Raw genomic sequence first — 21,728 nt, 5'->3', positions numbered from 1 at the left:
TGCCATTGGCAAGCTCTGGATTGCGCTCGCAGGACATTGGGACAAGATACTTGAACAGAGCTGAGAAGGTCCATCGACGCGCCAGCCCCTTGGCGTCAGCAAAGGAGCGTCGACAGGCCCTATGGAAAGAGGGATCAGGCAAATCGAGCACAAAGCAACGTTTTGAAGGCATTCAATGTGAGCGCGAGCGGCGCGCACCGACGTGGCTGGCGAAGGGGGCAAGACTTGGACAGACAAACTACGGTCGACCTCCGAGGGAACAGGCACCTGATCGATCATTCGATGTTGAATTGCATATATACTAGAATTATCAGGTTGTGAGCTTCGGATCAACTAGCCAAAAGTGAGTCGAGGCCGGGGCTATGTTCAGTTTCATACAGAATTAAGGTATCTTTATGTATTGGATGACTCATCAGATCGAAGGATGCGGGCAGGCAGCAAAGGCTTTAGGACAAGCGGCTACAAGGTATATGATCCTAGTGTATTTCTGTATATCTACGGACAACTCTCCTTGTAACTTCTTACAGATAGTCCAGTTGCATCACAATCCACTGCATCGACGGAGACCATGAGAATGACAAGATCCGCCTCTCAGGCGCCAAACAACGAGGCTTGGAAAGGCCGCGTTGCAGTGCCAGCGCCGAGTTGGTCGATGAGCGTCTTCGAGCACAAGAAAGCCAGCGTTGTCCCAGAGTATCTCGACGAGTCTCACATTGAGGGGAAGATTCGTCATCTGTCGAAATCCGACCAGCAGAGTCTCCGCCTCAAACAAATGAAGGTCCGCCAGACCGATTCGCAGATTGCTCGATTCACCAGATCCAACAGGATGTCGTCCCCAACGCTTGCCGAAGCAGCCGCCGCGACTCTTCTGTTCGTCTGGGAGGGCTCGTCCACAGCTTTTTGTATCTCCCCGACAGGTCTGCTCTTGACGGGTGCGCACTGCATAGCCGAAACACCTGCCGAGTACGCTCGCACCAAGAACCAAACGCGGTGGCTTCTGTTCGCTTCTGGTGATCCAGTCCAGGCAAAGCCCGTGGCTTTCGATCCGAAACGCGATCTGGCATTGTTGCAGATCACGGCGGCTCCATCATCCTTCAGGACAGAACTCTTCCCATACATCCGACTCTCTTCTTCCCCTCCCAAATTCCGAGCCCCATTGCTCTGCATTGGAAGCCCTGGCACCGAAGACCTCGAACTTGTCGATGCCGCTGAGTGCGTCGTGGAAACGGGCTATGATGTCCTGCATATCAGTGACGGGAAGTTTCGAGGTCTGAATCGTTCGCAAGATGTCCAGGATAATTCGGAGATTGGCGCGTTGAAACACGATTGCTGGACGTATTGGGGACACTCGGGTGCGCCGTTGATCGATGCGAACAATGGAGGACTGGTCGGTGTGCATTCGAGCTGGGACGATGAGACCGGCATGCGGAGAGGTGTGGCTTGGGAGGCTGTAAAAGCATTCCTGGAGGAAGAGTGCCAAGCGGTGGAAACGGAGAAAGTCGCCACTGCGCCAGAACAGTCTCGACGAGCAGGCGGCAGTTCAGACAATCCCATTGTCTTGTGAACTCTAAGACTTCGGTCGGAACGCGATGAACTCAAAATCCGTCTGCTGTGGAGGACGTGGACGGGTCTTGTCCACCCGCGAATATTCTGCCAGCTTGTCGATCCCATGGTGTCTCGTTATGTGCTTCTTTAGGTTATCAATGCGAGCCAATTTTTGCTCGGTGTCTGAACAATAGGGACAGCGGATGCCCTTGCCGCCATGTTGCACAGATCTCTCCTCGTGTCTGTTCCTGTCGCTGAGTCGGCGGAATCGTTTATTGCACACTGGTTTCCTACAGGGAAAGTCTCCGGTTGTCTTGTGACTATTTTGATGTGAACTGGACAACGTTAGCAACCAAATCGTCAAGTGGGAAGAGAGTCTGCCGCACATACTCCAGCTCAAATTTGCTCTTGAATGGTTGTTTGTCGCAATCTGGAAACGGGCATTTGTATGATTTCAAACCCGACTTCGCTCGCCTGCCACCATTTCGTGCTTTCGGAGACTCCCTCTGTCCTTTTGGTGTTTTCGGCATTCTATGTTGTGCTGAGGTCGTTATAGGCTCTCGCACGATCACATTACTTGGAGATGCAGGAGAAGATCCCAATATCACAGGACTACGATCGCTGCCCGTTGCCCGTGTGTTCATCTCATGTTCAGCATAGGGGCTGGCAACGCTATTTCTAAGCGACAGAGAACGAGCTGACACACCTGGTGTATCTGGTGTCACCGGGCGCCCTTCAAATGCTCGCCTTTCTGCCTGTTTTAGGGTATGCTCGCTTTCATACCTGCCGTGCAAAGCGGCTGCCTGATCGTCGTATGCCATAGACATCTGTGGCTCTTCCAGTGTGGTCTCCTCCATCGTAATGCTTCGAGGTGAATGAGAGAGAGCTGGAACATCGTCCAACCCGGGCGTAGCCGTTCGAGATGTTTCTCCAGAGACTCCTCGCACCAAGGCTGAAGACTTTTCTCCACGGTCTTCTTGCAATAAGGCTGAAGGAGGTTCGGACGCGAGACGACCTGGCCCCAACCCTAACGACTCGAGGCCAGGGTCGTTATCACCGGGCCCAACCTCCTTGGCAGTTGAATCATCCATGTCGTCGTTGTCAACTTCCTTGGCCTGGCCTATCAGCATAGGTTCGATCTTTCCCAAGCCTTCTGCTTCAAAATAGCCTTGAGAGCCATCGCAGTCATCGCCGTAGAGGAATGGCATCTTGAGACCAGCAGAGCCGTCGGCGCGAGGCTTAGACGGTGCGCGTGCAGCAAGGCTGCAGCCTGGCGCGTACGACGGTACGCGTTTGCTGTACAAGGCTGAGCACTAGTATCGGATCGATCCTGTGAATCTTGGAGCTCGGGAAAACGTCGATGTCTTCGGAAAGGCAGGATGTCAATGTTTGTGTATCGATATCGAGAGTCCAGGATTGCGACGGTCCTGCGTGTTCAGCTCAGCTGGGCAGGCGCTATTAGCTGAGGCAGACCGGTCAGCAGGGTGACCAATAACGTGTCGATACGCCATCTCTTGTCTTCGTCGCCGCAGGTGCCAAGGCGGATCAACATGAGTACTTGTGTCTCATGTCACAACGCCACGCTCCTTTAGCCATATTCTCATCGTCAACTCGACGATTGTCTGCCCCAGGCAGAAATAGATTGTTTGAAGGTCTCGAACAGCTTCATGCAGCACTCTACGCTAGCCCCGCTAGCCATGAGCCATGACGAGACCAGGCAGCCGCTCTAGCTTTTATCGATAAGCAGATGTCAACAAAAGTGAATCCTTCGACACGGTTGGCTGCTGTGCCACTTGGAGAGTCTTCGACAGTATGATCTTGTCTCCCGCTTCTCAGTCCCGTTGATTCAAACATCGTTGTGAGCATGTCTTCGCAAGCATCGTCGTCCGAACCTGTCCCGCCACGTCGATCAGCTCGGAATCGCCACACAGCATTGGAGGATCACAAACCTGCGGAGACTCGTCCACGAGCTCGACCAAAAGCATCATCGTCACACCCAAAGACGCAAAAGCCCGCCGATGAGCCTTCAACACCCCGGCCAGAAGAAACCATCAACGAAGATGACCTCTGTCCGATCTGCCAAGTGCTTTTATTTCGTCCCGTAACAACACAATGTAATCATACAATGTGTGAATCCTGCATGGCACACTGGGCCGACGTCTCCGTCAACTCTCAGATGAAGATTGTCGACGTAGACGAAGAACCTCAAACATTCGACGCTGTCTCCGGAATCGAAGCCAAGTGTCCAATGTGCAGGACGCAAACCACAGCGTCGTACAACCCAGATCTTGCCGCTCGCCTGGGTAGAGACTATCCCGCGACGACACGGGAGCGCAGCGTAGAAGAAGCGGATAGTCTGGGCGAACAAGGCAGTATCCAGACTTTAACAGTGTATGTTGGGAATCGCCATCGTTATATCGCCGATTCGGAGACGGCGAATTGCCACGAGTGGACGTTTTTCGTCAAGCCCAGTCGGACGGACATCATCGAAGAGGTCCAACTTGTCCTTCATCCCACTTTTCGCCCCAATCGCGTAATCCGACAACGCGCGCCGTATGAGGTCAAACGCCTCGGATGGGGCACGTTTGCTGTGACAGCATATGTGATATTGAAAGCGGGGTACACATGGGTTTCATCGGAAGCGGAGAATAGCCCAGACGGGGCAGAGAAGGGAATGTTGCCGCTGGAATGGATGCTGGATTTTGAAGGCTTTGGTGGGAAGGGCAGTATGGGTGGTGTGAGGTTGAAGGTGAAGAATGATAGGGAGTGGGATGGAAGTGTGAGTAGTGAGGAAGAGAGGGACACGAGGGAATGGGAGAGAGTGGTGAGGAGCTATCAGAGGGACGGAGTGTATGAGCCGCCGGTGGAGGAGTGAGGGAGACAAGTGAGGATTTGATTTGAGTCTTGGGGATACCACTCAGCAGCCTGGAGGAGCAGAGAAGTTCCGCGCTGGTGCTAGGCATAGTGCAGCTCGAAACTCGAGTCGACGACCAGCTCTCGCCTCAAAGGACTGCCTTCTTGCACTTTGTTGTGAGGCTCGGACCAGAGTCCATGTTTCTTCGACCCTCCAGCCAGCTGCTCTGGCAGACCAATAGCTTGCAGTTCAGCTATGGCCGCCTCCAACTCTCTTGTAGCCTTGGACACATTTGCGACGAACGCGCCAGTTTTGCACTTCCGGAAGTTCTGAATGGCTTCGCTCAATCGTGCTCGCGGTCCCTTCAGTGCCTGATCGATGACACAAGTCCTGCAGTCGGTTTCCATAGAGATGTAGATGACTGGCTTATTCCTGCCATAGCAAGCAGTCACTGGCGCTTTCGTAATCGCATCAGGGATCTGAGTGACTCCACGGCAGTGACTGAGGCCGATCATATCCCAATGGCCGCATGCGTATTCCAGGCATCGGTTGTTGCACATTGCCAGCCAGTTGTGGTTGATGTTTGGATTTATATCCAAATGCAAGTGAGCAGCTTGCTTATTCCGCGCCGAAGTGAATGTCTCCAGCCATGGCTTTCGAGCGCAATCTTGACAGCGTTCACTGAGGGTGGTCGGTGTGCTGATATGTTTGCCTCCAAGATACCTTGCAACTGGTCGGGAAAGGTCGGGTATAAGAATTGTTTGCGGAAGGTTTGTACACTCTATACTACAGCGCCCATCGTGTAGCATAGGCTTCTTGAAGTCTCGCGAATGTGCCGGAAGGATGCCTCAAATATGAGAGTCACTTGTGCCATATTTGAAGACTGGTCCGGGGAAGTGTTCGCGAAGGAAGTCTTTTCCGTATTCGGCATGTCCAATCTCTGGCTGGCAAATCTCAGTTCTGTTATCAGTGTGATACTCTTCGCGATTCCTAGCAGTGACGATTGGACACGTCAAGTCACTGAAAACAATCTGATATGGATGCATCCAGAAGAGTCGGCCCAGGCCATTGCGACGACCTTCGCATGCTTTGCGCTAGGCACGATGCCTTCATGCGAATCTCCGGGAGTTTGCAGGATCATGCTATGCTGGCTTGATGGACACTCTGCTGAGCCCAAGAGGACGTCTGCACCGCGGAATGGGGCTATTAGAGGCGGGCTCGCTGCAGCTCGTAGTGTCATTGCCGTTTGCATGCTGACATGATCGGATGATCTGTACAGTGTTCTGTCATCAGGATCTGCAGAACGTACCTAGTGGTGTCCCTTACAATGGGAAAGATGAGGTTGAGCCTGGTCCAACCGACATACCCACTCTTGCCTACGCGACGTGGGACGGTGTCACCCACGCTTTCCTGGATGGGCTGACAGGAAGGTATGAGTGTGGGCAGGCGGGAAGGTGAGTAATGTACTTCTTCACGGCAGTATGAACCGGCTCAAGCGGCAGGAGGTCGCATGGCTGCTACCCTGTGCCATTTGCCAATGGAATCGTGATGTTCTTGAGTCACATTGGCCATCGAGCACTGTCTAGATCAGGACTCCGATGGACACAGTCACACAGGATTGACAGGGCGCAGAGTCCCTCCAGTTTCACGCTTACCACGCAGCGGAATCGCCAAGGCCAAGCCCGTCAACTTAACCAGGCTCTCTGCTTCCCCTCCCGATATCGTCCAACTCTCATTGTTGCCGATATCGCTGATCACTCGAATCCTCGACTTCGGCGAAGTGAGCCCAATGTCCTGGCACAACAATGGCCCCTTCGACCCACCAGCACATCTCGCGGCTGGGCTGGTGTCGCCGCAGCAAGTGAGCTCGCCGACGACCACGCTGACCCCGGACGGCGCAGCGGGCCCCGATCGCAAGCGCAAGCGAACATTGACAGCGCAAGAGCATGGGGATGGAGAGCACACCCTAGTTGGCGGGGCGGAAGATGGCAGAGCTTCGAGCAGTGGCACGCTGGCGCATAGTCCTGGCCAAAATGGCAACAAACCGCGTCACCAGCCCGGCGTGAAAAGAGCCTGCAACGATTGTCGACAGCAGAAGGTGAGCTTGATACGAGGAAACAGTGGACCCAGTCACAAAAAGCCTATGCTAACTAGTACTCGTGATAGCTTCGTTGCAACGTCGTCGCTGGACCTGGCGAACAGTATAAACCGTGCGATCGATGTGTCAAGCATGGCCTCCATTGCAGCATCGATGACGGCTTTAAGCGACTCGGAAAGCGGGCAGCGCATGAGGAGATGGTCAAGGAGCTGGACAGGTGCAAGCAAAAGCTAGCGCGATACGAACAGCTGGGCATGTTTCTGCCAGAAGAAACTCCAGGCTCAGCATACAATGGCAGCTACCAGCCCTCTCCCGATGGAGGTGCTCCAGCCGCCGTCATGGGCAACACTGGATACGGACTGGGCGCGAGCGAGGCTGCTGCATCGAGAAGCTTGCTCGATTTGAGTCAAGGATACCGCGAGCTCGTACCCACGACCATGTCCTCCATTACTCCAGGTACATCGCTCACCACGCTGGGCGGCAACACCTTGACGGAGCAGCAACTCACCGACCTGTACCAGATATATTTTGAGTCATACCACCCCTTCATGCCGGTGCTCAATGCCGACCTGAGCTACAAGGCCTACTATGATGAGCATCCGCTTCTACACTGGACTATCGTTGCCATTGCTGCACGACGACAAGAATTTAAGCCGGGCCTGTTCATGGAACTTCAGCGTCCGTTGGAAGAATTGCTCTGGACAACATTATCACAAGTACCACAATCGTATCATGTCACCAAAGCTTTGGCACTACTCTGCACGTGGCCACTACCTACCTCGTCAACCAGCCAAGAGCCGACAATGATGATGTGCGGCATTATGTTCCAGCTCGCTATGCAACATGGCTTGCATCGGCCTTCCCACGCACAAGACTTCAGTCGGTTCCGCGTCGACCTGCGGGATGAAGATGTGGCGGATCGACTCAACACCTGGGCCGCTGTGAACATCGTCGCCCAGAATGTCAGTACCGGCAATGGACAACCTCCGCTCGCGCGCTGGGCCTGGTTCACATATGGTCTTCATCTGGGCCGCATGAAGCCTGAGCTTCACACCCGATGTCAGATCGAGAAGTTCAACGATACCGTCACGCGAACGTTGTATACCATGCAACGTGATCACATTGTCGAGGTTGACCAAGCTCAACGCGGTCTGCAGATCGACATGTATGCTCGTGAGTTGGGCGAACTCGAGGTGACTGTCTTGTCTACAGGCAAGCAGAATCAATCACGTAAAGGTATGTCGTTTGCTAGTATCCTCATAGTCGTCACTGACAGGTTAAGCAGCACTGGAAGTTCTCTTCCTCAAAGCCGCGGCGCTGCACCTTCGCCTTACCGCCTTCTTCGACAAGCCCAGCCAGCCCAACTACCACGTCGATCTGAGGAATCTGTACATCGCAGCCTCGGCACTCCTCGAGCATGTTAGTGCCATGAGCACGAGTGAGTTCGCGTTTGTGCCGAGATACATTGAGCAGATGATGCTCGCTGCATCGGTAACCCTCCTGAAGATTCTGCACTCTTTCTATGCAAAGCACGTGGACAACACCTACGGCAAGACACTCTTCACCCGTGCAGTTGCCGCACTGCGCAAGCTCAGCGTGCGCAGCAATGACTTACCCCAGCGACTTGCAGAAGTCATGGCTCAGCTCTGGATCTCGAGCGGGTCCGGCGAACAAGACGTCTTCAAGACTGACCCTGCTCTGGACAGCGACGATGACACACTAGCCCTCAAGGTACGATGCAGGTCTTCATTGTCAGTCTTGTACGATGCCATTTGGCGCTGGCGAGAACGCGCTGGACAAGCTGGGCGCGAGAACCTGGTCAACGATATTCAAAATCCTACACGCCTTCCCGACACCAGTCGCAACACTCCGCAGCCACCGAATGGTACCACGCACAACGCTCTTGCGGATGTCCACCTCACTCAGCCAAGCACCGGTCTGCAGCTGGGGCAAGCAAGCGACCTCGACGCTTTGAATTGGGATCAATCATTCGGCCCTAATGCTGTCTTTGACCCACTCTCTTGGGCGCTGGATGGCAACATCATGGGCTTGACGAACCCGATGTTTGAGCCCAATGGCGCTCTGAGTATGCCCGGATATCCAGGTTAGCAACCTGGTCACTACGAGGATACTCTTCAGCCCCCATACTATTATCAGTGACAGCACAGCTACGTGGACGACTGATGAATGATTATTTCGCTGCGATTCCTATAAGCGACGGCGTTGGTTTAGAGCGTGTGGTTGGTTCGGTGGTTGGTTCTTGGCGGCGGTGAGTTTCACTCTTGTACGGCACATCCTGGTCATGAGCATAGAATTTACATTGTTCGACGAGTCGATGTTGAGAGACGGACGCACTGAGAGGCGTCACACTTTGTCATACTGCGGCTACTGCTGTTACGGATGTCTTGAGGCGAGAGCACGTAGCCATGATGAATCGCAAAACTGTACAGATGTCAGGACTTCTCTAGTCCCCGGAGTCGTTCCAGCCGGTTGGAGACGTTGGGCCATGGAGCGGTTGCTTGTTTGGGCAAGCTGTCAAGTTGTGCATGTTTCGCCTCTTTGCACGTATTCGCGCGGATCCCTTTCTTTGATTTTGGCACCGGATGTCTTCAACGGCGTGCCAGATCGATGGTACTGCAGAGTCGGATTCGTGCGTCTGGCTCACGATGAGTTCTTCCGGCCGTTGAACGTGTCCCGAAGGTATGCGCGTGGCTTAAGCTGGTCGCTCCTGTTGACGATGGGACTGGCCTTCACGTTGGTTAATGCGTCCTCTCGGACGGCAGGTCCATGCCACTCATTGTTGGGTATACACGCCAGTTGCATCCTTTGACGACACAACGACACCGGCGGACGCAGCGATTTTTGAGGTTGAGTTTGTGCACGACTCATGGCCGCTCGCGAAATCTTACTCAGCGGGCGGAACAAGGTGCAGCCTCATTAGACGCCCGGCACTGTGACGGCAATGCTTCTTCAAGCTAACTCGTCACGGTGATGGAGTGTCTGGTCAGGTTTGTGATGCTGTGATGACCACAGTCTAAGAGTCGTGACATTTTGCTCAGACTCGCTGTCGACGCGAAGAACTTTTCAGGTCATCACATCACCGATTTGCCTTGCGGAAAGTGTATCTGGCCAACTGAGATTATGAGGACGAGGATGAAAGTTCATGGAGGTCATAATTGCGCATCTTTACGAGGATCTCGTAGTAAGTCAACTGGAAGAACAAGAGCGCTGTGATTGAAGTACTTGAACTTTCTTCCTAACAAGCCGTTCTCAGCACGGGACGTTGAGTCAGAGGCATCAAGAGTAAATGTCAATAGGCTTTACCATCTTGAAGAGTAGCCTGCATGTAATAGCAAACGGTCTCGCATGGGCGGTCTGCGCATGAAACATGAGATACTCACATGCAGCTCAACAGGCGACTTCTGGATGTCACCTCTCATCGTTCCGTTTTCCTCGTAACAAACAACGACTGGTGGCGACAGTGAGGATCGCATGGTCAGCACCTCAAAGTCAGAGATATTTCATCGAGACGGCATTCCAATTTACGGCATGAGACATTCGCAAACAGCCTGGCCTTGATCTTGTACCACCTACAGCAACACCACCATCCGCCACTTGGCACCTATCGACCTTACGACAAGTCTCGGAGAAAATCACACACAAAATGGTTCGGCTTTCATCGTCTTCGTCGTTTCGATTCCGACCCGGTTCTTCCACGGCAACCACCGCATCCTCGACATACGCACCGAGCGACAACTTGCCTGGGAAAGCCCATGGATTATTACTTCTACCACCACCGCCTACACCCCCAAGCGCGTCCTCCCTCGCATTCGCCTACAAGCCGGCTCTCAGAGCCGTCTTACCACATATCCGTGGCCATGGACCTGATGCAGCTCTCGACATTGCACTGCCTCTGAGCCAACCAGTAGGCGACTACCGGAAATTGAACACCACCACTCGGGCAGAGCAATTCAGCGCAGTTGCCGCCTTGGTCAGTGGCATCTACGAGCTGGCCAAATCGACTTGCATTGAACATGGCATACCGGATTGCGGAGCCAACGCGGTCGACGTCCGCATACTGCTTGTTCGATACAATCCTGACGCGAAGCCCACGTTATGCCTCGATTCGCCGCAGGCTGAAGGACACTTTGACGTGGTCACGGACCTTTCTTCACTCGTAAGATCGCAACGGCACTGGACACAGCTTTTTGTGCCGAATACAGAGCCAGCAGCGCAAATGTTCAAGCAGTTCCGCGCTATCGCCACTGCATCCCTTGGATCTAGCATCTCTCGCGCTCAAATACTCTGCACGAGACCTGTTGTCGTTCCCGGCGGCCTTGTGATTAATCGTCCTTCGACCTCGGGTGGGAGGCAGCAGCAGGAGCATCTTGAGCCAGACCGGCCTTATCACAGAATTGTGGCGATAGGCAACTTCAACAAGCTGGATGGCACGACTAAAACCCTGCTTACCATGTCTGCTTTTCTGCTCGGCGAGGAAGATGAACATTCAGCAAGCTCATCGCAGTCGTCCAGTCCTGTCTCGTCACCCTCCGACAGTTTACATCCCTTCGCGGCATGGGACGACAACTCATCGGTCGCAGACAGCACGAAATCTCGCCCGCGAAGTCCGCGTCCCCGGCGAGCGAAGCATATTCGACAGCTCGTGCTCCGAGCAAATTCGTCGCTTCCTTCATCGGGATCTTCCTCCCCTATAGCTTCCACTTTTGCAAGCAGCAAGTTCCTGCGCCAACGCAACCGCAACCGAATCGGAGGAAGGAAGCCGACGACGAAAGAATCTACCACGCGTGCCGGAGCGGAATTCTGGTACGATCGCGTTCTATCTTTTCTCGAGGCGATTGGAAACTGCGACCACACGACCGAACCTGAAAATCTTCTGGCTTTGGACGATACCTCTTCCCCTCCACGGCCTGGAGCAGTAGAACGAACACGTCCGCCATTGGGCCTTGTGCATGCGAAACAGGACGGCAGTCATCATCTCGAATCTTTCGCGCGAACGAACAGTATCGTGACGAAGAATGGCAGGCGAAGAGCGGTCACATTTGAGGTCGTGGATGAGGTGAGCAGTGGAGCAATTGGTGCTGGACAAGAGAGGGGCATTGAAGGCTCAGAGGGTGAAGGTATCGTCAGGCTTGGGACAAGTTGTAATCAGAAGAGCAGTGGGAGAGCGAGGAGTGATAGTGCTGTCTCTGGGCTCGTGAAGGGATTTACAAATCTCTTGGGTGGAAGAGCGAAAGAGGAGAAGCAAAGATTGGGCGATGGAGGGCTGGAGATCTTGCTGGCAAGGTCTTGACGATACTGTGAGCGGAATCGTTGTCCTGATGGATATTCCGATGAAATCGACTGAACCGTGCGCGACTTGATAGGCATCTTGCAACACCATTCGCAGTTAGATCAACGAAAGAGCGGCAAGTCCGCCAGAGTGGTTGTGCCAGACGCATGACTGTGGGTCTGTGCTACCTCCTACGCTGCCTGCAAAACAAGACAAGGATCCGGGCGTTTGCACCCACAGCTCATTCTTTAGATACTTTGGTTTCTTTCTGGTCCGGCACTTTGGTTGTGGTGTCAATGAACGAAAGCTAGACAAGAGGAAGAAGTAGGACGAAGGAGTCCTGCGACCAGGTATCCACCAGCGAAGGACTCGGAGATCGACCAACAAGTGCCAACAGCTGTCAAAATGTCTGTCACTCGCATGGTACGAGGCGCTCGTCCAGGGCTCACCATGTTCATTCGTAGCACCGGGGAATCGCTTGAAGTTCTTGGGATTCAACAGCAGCTCGACTTCAAGGCCCTCAACCCCTTGCAGGACTTGGAGAAAAGGAAGAAACACGTCGTCAAGCTACCTGATTCACACTCACTGCATGTGTTTGCATATCCAAACATCATAGAACGCCGACAGTACTTCAAATATCCTACAGGAGGCCCGTACGACGAAGGACGAGCCTTGAGGCGCACATGGAATTATCAGGTTACTGCCACTAATCCTGCCCAGGCACGGAAAGCGCTGCTCAGATCGCGACCCGAAGACTGGTCATACCAGGAGGTTGCAGCTTCCGTGGGCGACGCATGCCGAACTTCACGCCCTGTCGACACTATCGATACTTTGAAGCATGTGCTGGGTCTGGAGGACCACAATGAGACATCTTTCTTGCGCCAGAACTTCAAAGACTTGAAAGGCCGCAGCGATATCTTTGCAGACCTTGAGCGCACGCGATCGATCTTTGATGTATCACTATCGCGCGACGCGGAACAGGTAGTCCAAATTATCATGGACACTTGGGGAGCGTATCTGGGCCAACGACAAACTGATTTCTACTACTGTACAGCAGTGCTGCGATCCTGCCGCTCACTTGGAGGCGTTCCTGCTTCCAAGCAAGATGCATTGGGTATCATCGGAGGCGAGACGGCGCTGCTCTCGCGAGCCCCAGAACTTCTACAGCGTATCAAATTCGCTGACGACGAATTGAAGCGGTTCATTGACTGGAAGAAGAAGTACACCAAGCGCAGAAATGCATTCCTTCGCGAGAGCCGCGAAAGGCAATTGCGTTACTGGCAGAAAAGAAGGCGGTTTGACAGGTGGCTGATATGGCGATGTCAGGAACGATTCAGACGGGACGAGGACATACATGCCTGCTTGCCTCAAGGCCCAAAGCAATTGCCGGAAAGAAGCAACTCTGAGCAAGAGCATTCGCGTGCGTCGCAACGGGCTGAACTGTCACGGGAACACAAGATTGAGCTTGATGGCCATGATGGAAGCAGATGAGAAGCATGGGTATCGGGACTTGGAGAGTGGATAGAAGAGCAAGGTGCGATGCAGCCTGTGATCTTGAGGATGAGTCGGGTGAGGGCGTATATCAGCCAATAGGACCGCTCGGAAGTTGGAACATGCCCAAGTGAGAGACCACAGGGAGCAATCAAATTGTCTCTCGGTTGCTCTACACACCACATGTGTGCAGTACAACATAACGAGGTAGCAAGGCTTGACGACCACCAGACCAGAGAGCCAAATCTAGGCTGGCATCTACTCAATATGCTCGATGACAGAACATTTCCATCTTTGCGTCAAGACTAACACCAAGAGCCAAGCCGGTCCGAGATATCCCTTGGCAAGTTGGCACGCCTTGTTTACATAGCCAGAGTGCTAAAAGAGTTTCACTTTTGAGCCACCGCGGGCTTGACTTCAGGACTGAAAGCTGGCGTCCAAGCCTGAAAGTCTTGTGAGCTTAGAAAAATGATCACATCCGCAAGGCGCCCAGCTTCTCGTATTGCACAAGGACAAGCCTCCAAACGGAAGTTGGCTATATGACTCTGGTCAGATCCCAAACCGTGTGGTGAGAGTACTTTTGCAGACATGATGCCGTGACGATGGAGCTTCTCTTACTACTGCTGCTGGCCGGGATCGCTGCGGCACAGAATAATAAGTTAGTGAAAAGCCATAAACCTATCCATCCATCTTCAATTCTGACTACCACTTCTAGCACCACTGCTTCACAAGGAACCAAATACTCCCAACCGTACTCAAACAACACCCTTCTCTCAATAACCTTCCGCGATCCCTCCAAAGACCTCAACAATGGAAAATACTGCACCTACGACCCATCCGGAGCAGGCGACAATTTCAACATCCAAATCACATCATTTCTCACAACCGACCCAAATAACACAATAATCTGCTTCGGACCCGGCTCCCTCTTCCCAATAGACAACTCCACCACCTCTCTGAACAACAGCACACCCACAAACCTCACAACCCTCTACCCAGGCTTAACTTACATTCTCCTCTCACCCGACAACTTCAACAGATCAGCGGATTACTCCCAACTCATGTACCAGCAAGGTGAAGCTGTCAGTACTTTGAGAGAAGAAGCGCTGATGGGACCTTTGGTTTTCCAAGTTTATAGTTCGGAAGATTGTAGTGGGGAGGTGGGACAGTCTACGAGCTGGAGGTTTAGTTGCGAGAATACGAAGCCTACGTGTGAGACGACGCCGTTTCGGTTGAGGAGTTTTTCGGTAAGGAGGACGACGGCGATGGAGAGGGAGGAGGATCGGCCGGGGGAGTGTAAGGATGAGCTTTGGAGGAATGATGCGGGGGGTTTGAGGTTGGGCAGGAGCTCTGGGGTGACGATTTTAGTGGCGGCGGGTGTGATGATCATTGTAGCGCTGATATGATGGATGCGACGAAGATTGAGGTACTGGCGTTCTTAATGCCGTGAATGACGGCTAGGATGGTGATCAGTCGCCGCGAGAAGCGTGAAGATTGTGAGCACGGGAATCTCGAAGCATCGTGCTCGTAACACTTGCAATGCTGTCTCATGCTATGGAGAAGACGCAAAAAGCCGGAAGGCAATTCTTGATGCATCGACAGAACGCGATGGGATATTCGGAAGTATGATGTACAACTGTAATATCAGTGCCATGGGCCTGCTGTCCATACCTAAGTCTGTCCATCTCAGAGGCTCTCATCTTACAGGTCTCTCGCACAATTGCCCCCCAAAAACCTGTCGTTGTGGCGTGGCAGGTGGTGACCAGAAAGATATGCTATCAGTTGGCGACTCTATTCTGTTCTTCCGTCGTGCAAAGCTCTCACTCTTGGCGCTGGATTCCTTGAGGTATGCACCAGGCGACGCTACCAGTGTACGTTCGCTACTCATCGACCAGCGAGATCGGCCCTCGATGAGATCCTCCCACCAGCCGCTTTCCAGAAGGTCAAGCACTTGTACTGTGTCGTCATCTGTACGGAAATTGTCGAAGCGCTGTGAAAGCCTCGGAGTCGATTTTGCTGGCGGCGCGGGCAGGCTGCGAATCGAATATCGTTCCATTGTCGCTTTCATCTCGAACTCGGGCGTCAAAGGCCATTGCTGATGAGAGTCGCGCCTCTCTGGACGCACAGACTGCACGTAATGCCGAGAAGTGGTTGATTCGCCGGATGTCCGTCGCTGGGTCCGGAGTGGAGAAGTGTTGCCCGTGCAAGGCTTGGGTATCTTGGGGGTTCGATCTTGGTCAGAGGAATCGTCGCTCTCATCTCGCGGCTCATTGTTGATCGCCTCGCGCAGCTCTCTAATCCTGTTGTCGTAGATGTCGGCAATCGCATCGAGTCTCGCAGCATCCTCTTCGCAAGACACGCGCTTCTTCGCTTTGCTAAGTAGTTCCCTGGCGCTTCGATATGAGGACAAGGCTCCTCTGAAGTTCCCGTCTTCGTCCCGCTGAACGGCGATTTGTGCTTTCTCCAGCGCTCGCGCGAGTGTGAGACCCTTGTGGCCAGACTTGGTGCTCGTGCGAGGTCTTGACATTGCGGCTTCCCGAAGCTAATGGTGCTGCGTCGACGTGGAAATATTTGGGTTAATGGTTTGAGTCGGATCAAGCCAGGTGAAGTTGACGAAGGGATGCGAACGCTCCTGACGAGCGTAATGACAGGTTCGGCCAAACCTATGCCGTGCGTTGTCAGTGGGTGGTGAGAGTGGGTCGCTATGCAGGATCATTCGCCTGGGAGGTGGACCCGAATTGGAGAAGGGGTTTAAGCGCTCCTGCATGGATTCATTGGAAACTGTGGGCAAGTTCGCGTATTGTCTGCAGAACACTGCAGCTCGGCTATGTCTTCCCAACGCGTACGACATGTGTCCAAATTGCTGCTGGCCACACTCAGCACACCGCTTTATGTGCAGCATATGAGCTGGAGCATGTGATAGGGCGGTGTGCTGAAAAGAAGTCGTCTACTTCTTCCATAGCAATGTAACCCGGTATGCACAATGGGCTGATGGATTCCGTCTTGTCCAGGATGTTCTCATGACCCACGATAGGTCGTGTAGCTCCACGGCCCAAGCAGCAAGGGCACATGATAATGCTCCTCGCCCTTCTCAGCCGCAAATCGCAGCTCGACTTGCGGCCAAAAAGTGTTCCCCTTGCCGTAGAATGCCTCGGTGTCAAATGTCAAGCTCCAGATCAGCTGCTGACCCTCTTGCAGCCCTGCCTTTGCCGCTTTGACCACCTCGTTGAGATCTGCTGAAGCGCTCCATGCTGTTACTCGTCCGTCGTCATTTGTCTTCGCCGTCCAATGCGCCGTCGTGGCGTGTTCTGGCGACACGAGCTTCAGCTTGACATCGATGCCCGCGCCAGGCTTGCCGGTGATGGTGTTGAGGACGTGGCAGGTGATGAACGGTCGTTCAGGCATGGTGGAAGTTGCGAGGTGTTGGGAGAGTGTATGCAGTCGAGCCGAGGCGGTGCTATGCTGTGCAGGCATGAGCAAAGGTGAGCGGCGAAGTTTCGAGCATGGCTACGAGCTCCTACATATTCGTCTCTATCATGATGGCAGCGCGAGAGAGGGCGAATCGTGGCCGGCTCCGTCCGAGACGCCAAGACATTGCTGCTGCCTTCCTGCCAGCTATCCATCGTTCTGCAAGCTGACAACATTGCAATCGCGAGCAATTTTGCGTGCACACGCAGTATTTGCCGTTGCTCGAGTCGGAAGCTTGACAATTGGACGCTCCGAAGATATACGCACATTTCTAGGTGGAGCAGGAGTAAGAAAGAATCGTGTCATGAACATTTTGAGAACAGGCTCGTCTCATTGCCAAATATGTCTATTAATATTGATACAGAAGCTAGGCCATGCACATGAACTCATGCATTGCAAGTTCGACTTCTCCCCGAAATCGATGCCCGTCCAACTCCGGTCCATGCTTGCCCAAGATCTGAGGACGCCTGCGCCCAAGTCTTGTACTCTCTACTTCTGCACCTTCTCCTTCAAAATCTTCAAAGCCGCCGACGCCACATCTCTTGCAGGCGGCCGCTTCGAAAGATCACTGGCAGTGAGGAGTCGGACGAGCGCGTTCAATTCGCGGCTATACGCCCTGCCGCAGAGATTCTCTCGCGAATGTCCCCTCATGCTGGGGTTGTATACCAGGCGGCAGAGGCAGAAGATCGTCAAACCAAGCGTCCAAATGTCGGTTTTCGTCCCGTAAGAGATCTTCCCCTGGCCCTCGGGTGGGTACCACGCAGGAGTGCCGCATGGTTGCTCTCGCTCCTGCTCCCGTCCGTTTTGGATCTCCTTCAAGGACACCGCGCACCCAAAGTCGCCGACAATAACCCGAGGCAGCCCGGCGATGCCACCGGTGCGACTCACGAACAAGTTCTAAAAGTAACAGGTGTTAGCGATAGTCACTGTCTCACATATGGTGGTTGGGGTAGGGCTTCCACCTATCACTTTACTTCCCTGAGGCTTGATATCCAAGTGGCAAATGGTGTTCCAATTCGGGGTCTTCGGATGCTCTATGCCAGGCTTGATGGTTTTGACGCCGTCGTGGAGGAATGCCAATCCAGCTGCCGCACCGTACAGGATGTTCCAGATGATGACTTCAGAAATCGGGCGTTTAGATTTGATGGCCTTGTCGAGAAGATCATCTACTGAGCCGCCATCGCAATATTCGAGGATCATTGATATTGCATCTCCATTTGCCGTGTGGCCGACCATCGTATTAAGGTGACGGGAGGGACCATAGCCGCGGGTGACAGTGGCGAGAGTCCGGAGTTCCCTCTCTGCGAGCTCTTCACGGCCTCGACGGCGAATGCGCTTCTCGATGAACAGCTGGCCGTCTGATGCCTGCACAAGGTTGACGGCCTCTGACTGCCCGCCTTTCTTCAGTGCTTTGATGACCCTGAAGCCGCCTCGAGGCAGTTGTCCCGGATGAAAGGCTTCCTGGAAATTTTGCTGCTGCGGGCCTGGATTGAGACCCTCCTGGGGCCTGCCTCTCGCTTTTGGCTTCTCAACATCTTCTGGTCGCACGAATCGAGACGGGTCGAATTTTGCGCCAGGAGGGTCGCCATTCCGCCTCGGCTTTCTCAAGTCTGGCCTCGGGGGTCGACCCACAACACCTCTGTCACCTCGCAGCCCGTTGAACATGTCTCTCAGTCCTCGACGTGGTCCACCGCCGGGCATGGGCACCGGCATTGGCCTAGGGGAGAACATGTGCTGCGGAGGTGGTCCACCCATTCCAGGGAAGCCCGCTGGTCCGCGTGGTATTGGGGATGCAGGTATGTCATCACCGTCCCAAAACCCTCTCACCGGGCGCCCGTTGCCCGGGACGAAACCGCCCCAGGCAGGTGGCGGGCCGAATGCCATTGCAGTTGATGATTTGTGTGGGTAAACTTGAGAAGCTTGAGGGCTTTTGTCTGTCTTGAGCAAGGTTGTGTTCTTGCTAGTGTTGATGTTGCTCTGCTATTGGCGCCTTTCGAGGTGCAGGTGAGCTGTTGATGTTTTTGATCTAGTAAGTCATGTCAAAGGAGTGTAATGGTACTTATAAAAGCGGTACTGATAACACAGAGATGCCTTCACTGACGAAAATCAATCACTTTCGACACAGTGAATGATCATGCTATCCTGATGGTCCGACAACAAAGACGCTTTGTATACAGCAGAGATCGGATCCTCACTGGGCTTTGTGAAGGCAGAACAATGCCATTGTGCCCCACCCGAAGCAAGGCTCTGGATTCGATTGGTGACCGCATGCAATTTTGGATCTATTCTCATGCCAGCTTTCCATGGAGAATACTGTGTTGGCAGAAGACTCAGTCGATAAAGGATAACCTTCCCCTGGCAGTGACTGCGCGGATCCAGTGAAGTGGCCATCTTCTACTTGACAGCCATGTCGATAGGGTAATGTTCCAACTGCGCACACCGAATTGCGTATCGCTTCCCAAAGCGAAGAAGGAAGGCATCGAGGGCTTGCTTTCAAGAAGAGCTTGCCAAGCAATGATTCGAGGTTTTGCAAGAGTCGAGACTCAGTCGTAGACGAGTAAGTATATGTTCTTTTTGGAGGAACTGATATTGATCGCATGTGGGTATGTGATCTGGAAAATGCTGCTGAGAACTTGGTCAGGCGCTCGAATTTGAACGATATGTCCACGATCCCATGAGCAATTGTCCTCCAGTCGCGATACAAAGATTTGGGCGATTCTCGCAAACAAAGAGCTTCCGATCTGTGCGAGACAAGCACGACGCACGTGTAAGGGAAGCGTAGCCCACTAAAGTCAGTATGTAAGATGTATGGTTGTCTCCAGCAGCCCACATGGGAGTTATTCCTTCGATGATAGCTGTAACTCAAGCAAGGGCGATGAAAGTCAACGCCAAGATGAATTTCCGTGGGTGAGCAACTCCACTCCAGCCCCACTCTGGCCAGTCTATACGCTCTCATGTGCTACGGCATAGAAGTCTTCCGAGAGCTTTTAGAAACGAATTGTGTCGTGTCTTAACATAAGACTACTGCAACACAGACGGAAAATTATCCGATCATCGGTTGAAGCTCCGCAAAAGGCTTGACGTGCCTTATGCACTCCACAAAATACTCCAACCTACTGCGCGGGGCAGCGAAGACGAAGTGGATCACGTCCCGCAAGCAGAAAGGTTCCGGTGTCACAGCTTCACGGGCTGTGGTTTTCGGTAGATGAACTTGCTTGGAGGGCTTACCAATTTTTGAGACTGTGGAGGGCCATAAATTGGGCACAGTTGCCGTCTTGCAGGATGGAGTCACAAGCAGCACTCGCCGCCATGCGCCATACCTCATCGATCGCCAGCACGCTGGCTGCAGCACAAGTCGTTGCTTCGTCATCTCTCGCTGCTCGTTGCAACAGCACTTCATTCGCCGATCTTGACGTGTTTGGCGCTGAAGTCATCAGCGTTGAAGCGATTCCATTGGACAACTACACAGCTTTCATTGCCGCTGATGGCGAGACTCCTGCAACAACCTATCCAGGCGTGAACGTCTGCAACATTACCATCACCTACACGCATCCTGGCCGAGAAGACACGATCAACATCAATGCCTGGTTGCCACTCGATAATTGGAATGGACGATTCGTGGCTTCCGGCGGTGGCGGCTGGCGTACAGGTGTTCCATCTGATTCACTTGCCCCAATTGCATCGCAAGGCTTCGCGACCGCTTCTACAGATGGTGGACACCCGATCTATGAGCAGAATGCAGCACCGTGGGCGCTGAACAGTCCTGGGAATGTCAACCTCAATTTGTTCCAAGACTTTGCGTCGATAGCGCTGAATGACTTGGGTTTGTTCGGAAAGCAAGCTACTCAGCTCTTCTACCAAAAAGCGGCTGACTACTCTTATTGGAATGGTTGTAGCACCGGAGGACGACAAGGATTGATGGTGGCCCAGCGATACCCTGATATTTTTGATGGCATTCTCGCAATTGCTCCTGCCATCAATTGGGGTTATTTCCTCCCAGCAGAATTTTGGCCACAGCATTTCATGAACCGCATTGGATATTATCCACCTCCCGAAGAGCTCGAAGCAATCACGGCCGCTGCTGTCGAAGCTTGCGATGAGCTGGATGGAGTTAAGGACGGGATTATCTCGGCACCTGATGAATGCCACTTCGATGCTGAAACACTCGTTGGCCAGACATATTCACCACGCAACGGCACACAACGAACAATCACCTCCGAAGCTGCTCGGATAGCCAATGCCGCCTGGACTGGTCCTCGCAGCCCCAATGGTCGATACGAATGGTATGGCCTTTCGCACGGCACAAATCTCACTCTCGGACTGGCAGCAACGGAATGCAAGAACGAAAGCGCAAGTTCTTGCGTCGGCAAGCCTTTCAGCATCGTTGAGGAATGGTTCAAGTTGTTCGTCATGAAAGATCCCGACTTTGACGTTTCCAATATCACTGACAGACAATACTTTGACCTGATTCACAAGTCCGTGCAGGAATACGACAGCATCATTGGAACTTCTGACCCTGATCTGGAGCCTTTCAAACGTTATGGCGGGAAGATGATTACTTGGCATGGGTTGTCGGACGAATTGATATTTCCGAATGGAACTGTGGATTATTATCAACGAGTCTTGGAGCTGGATCCGAAAGCTCCAGACTTTTATCGATATTTCGAGGCACCGGGCGTGCAGCACTGCCGTGGTGGTCCTGGTCCTTTGCCTTTGGGTGCTTTGAATGCACTGATCAGCTGGGTTGAAAATGGGACTGCACCTGAGACGCTTTTGGCTAGCAAGACCAGTGCGCAAAAAGGGACTATGATTGAGAGGGAGCTTTGTGCTTGGCCGAAGAAGCAGACTTATGTTGGCGGGGACCCGAATGTGAAGGGCAGCTTCGAATGTGCCTGAGTCACTCTGCAGACTACAGAAATAATGCCATAGAGATACCATCTTGAAGTGTTTTGCTTGTACATGATAATGTCGAAATACAGAGA

General features: G+C 53.2%; 12 protein-coding genes across 14 annotated transcripts; 7 read left to right on the top strand and 5 right to left on the bottom strand.

The window, feature by feature from the left end:
- Positions 1–568: 568 nt before the first annotated feature.
- Positions 569–1,564, top strand: CKM354_000519000 (uncharacterized protein; the record flags this gene model as incomplete). The annotated part of the gene is made up of 1 exon (XM_044800457.1): positions 569–1,564. One exon carries the CDS (start codon positions 569–571, stop codon positions 1,562–1,564), a length of 996 nt encoding a protein of 331 aa, XP_044656392.1.
- Positions 1,565–1,567: 3 nt separating this feature from the next.
- CKM354_000518900 (uncharacterized protein) lies at positions 1,568–2,753 on the bottom strand (the record flags this gene model as incomplete). Its single annotated transcript, XM_044800456.1, has 2 exons — positions 1,568–1,880; positions 1,936–2,753. The coding sequence occupies 2 exons, from the start codon at positions 2,751–2,753 to the stop codon at positions 1,568–1,570; spliced, it is 1,131 nt and encodes a 376-aa protein (XP_044656391.1).
- A 968-nt stretch (positions 2,754–3,721) lies between these two features.
- CKM354_000518800 (uncharacterized protein) lies at positions 3,722–4,420 on the top strand (the record flags this gene model as incomplete). The annotated part of the gene is made up of 1 exon (XM_044800455.1): positions 3,722–4,420. The coding sequence occupies one exon, from the start codon at positions 3,722–3,724 to the stop codon at positions 4,418–4,420; it is 699 nt and encodes a 232-aa protein (XP_044656390.1).
- An 80-nt stretch (positions 4,421–4,500) lies between these two features.
- CKM354_000518700 (uncharacterized protein) lies at positions 4,501–4,959 on the bottom strand (the record flags this gene model as incomplete). Its single annotated transcript, XM_044800454.1, has 1 exon — positions 4,501–4,959. One exon carries the CDS (start codon positions 4,957–4,959, stop codon positions 4,501–4,503), a length of 459 nt encoding a protein of 152 aa, XP_044656389.1.
- A 1,229-nt stretch (positions 4,960–6,188) lies between these two features.
- Positions 6,189–8,606, top strand: CKM354_000518600 (uncharacterized protein; the record flags this gene model as incomplete). 3 transcript variants are annotated; one of them, XM_044800452.1, is made up of 3 exons in its annotated part: positions 6,189–6,497; positions 6,566–7,727; positions 7,783–8,606. In XM_044800452.1, the coding sequence occupies 3 exons, from the start codon at positions 6,189–6,191 to the stop codon at positions 8,604–8,606; spliced, it is 2,295 nt and encodes a 764-aa protein (XP_044656387.1). The 3 variants fall into 3 exon arrangements, with proteins under 3 accessions (XP_044656387.1, XP_044656386.1, XP_044656388.1); XM_044800451.1 differs by having other exon boundaries at positions 6,566–7,733; XM_044800453.1 differs by having other exon boundaries at positions 6,566–7,733; positions 7,780–8,606.
- A 1,555-nt stretch (positions 8,607–10,161) lies between these two features.
- CKM354_000518500 (uncharacterized protein) lies at positions 10,162–11,808 on the top strand (the record flags this gene model as incomplete). The annotated part of the gene is made up of 1 exon (XM_044800450.1): positions 10,162–11,808. One exon carries the CDS (start codon positions 10,162–10,164, stop codon positions 11,806–11,808), a length of 1,647 nt encoding a protein of 548 aa, XP_044656385.1.
- A 384-nt stretch (positions 11,809–12,192) lies between these two features.
- Positions 12,193–13,278, top strand: CKM354_000518400 (uncharacterized protein; the record flags this gene model as incomplete). The annotated part of the gene is made up of 1 exon (XM_044800449.1): positions 12,193–13,278. The coding sequence occupies one exon, from the start codon at positions 12,193–12,195 to the stop codon at positions 13,276–13,278; it is 1,086 nt and encodes a 361-aa protein (XP_044656384.1).
- A 602-nt stretch (positions 13,279–13,880) lies between these two features.
- On the top strand, positions 13,881–14,684 carry CKM354_000518300 (uncharacterized protein; the record flags this gene model as incomplete). The annotated part of the gene is made up of 2 exons (XM_044800448.1): positions 13,881–13,936; positions 13,994–14,684. The coding sequence occupies 2 exons, from the start codon at positions 13,881–13,883 to the stop codon at positions 14,682–14,684; spliced, it is 747 nt and encodes a 248-aa protein (XP_044656383.1).
- A 290-nt stretch (positions 14,685–14,974) lies between these two features.
- On the bottom strand, positions 14,975–15,805 carry CKM354_000518200 (uncharacterized protein; the record flags this gene model as incomplete). Its single annotated transcript, XM_044800447.1, has 1 exon — positions 14,975–15,805. The coding sequence occupies one exon, from the start codon at positions 15,803–15,805 to the stop codon at positions 14,975–14,977; it is 831 nt and encodes a 276-aa protein (XP_044656382.1).
- Positions 15,806–16,296: 491 nt separating this feature from the next.
- On the bottom strand, positions 16,297–16,683 carry CKM354_000518100 (uncharacterized protein; the record flags this gene model as incomplete). The annotated part of the gene is made up of 1 exon (XM_044800446.1): positions 16,297–16,683. The coding sequence occupies one exon, from the start codon at positions 16,681–16,683 to the stop codon at positions 16,297–16,299; it is 387 nt and encodes a 128-aa protein (XP_044656381.1).
- A 552-nt stretch (positions 16,684–17,235) lies between these two features.
- Positions 17,236–18,630, bottom strand: CKM354_000518000 (uncharacterized protein; the record flags this gene model as incomplete). Its single annotated transcript, XM_044800445.1, has 2 exons — positions 17,236–17,643; positions 17,716–18,630. 2 exons carry the CDS (start codon positions 18,628–18,630, stop codon positions 17,236–17,238), a joined length of 1,323 nt encoding a protein of 440 aa, XP_044656380.1.
- Positions 18,631–20,055: 1,425 nt separating this feature from the next.
- Positions 20,056–21,642, top strand: CKM354_000517900 (uncharacterized protein; the record flags this gene model as incomplete). The annotated part of the gene is made up of 1 exon (XM_044800444.1): positions 20,056–21,642. One exon carries the CDS (start codon positions 20,056–20,058, stop codon positions 21,640–21,642), a length of 1,587 nt encoding a protein of 528 aa, XP_044656379.1.
- Positions 21,643–21,728: the final 86 nt, after the last annotated feature.

Source organism: Cercospora kikuchii (assembly GCF_019650295.1).
Source record: "Cercospora kikuchii DNA, contig_00003, whole genome shotgun sequence".
Classification (NCBI taxonomy): domain Eukaryota; kingdom Fungi; phylum Ascomycota; class Dothideomycetes; order Mycosphaerellales; family Mycosphaerellaceae; genus Cercospora; species Cercospora kikuchii.
Note: the sequence above shows the minus strand (reverse complement) of the source record. Positions and strands in the feature narration are given on the sequence as shown.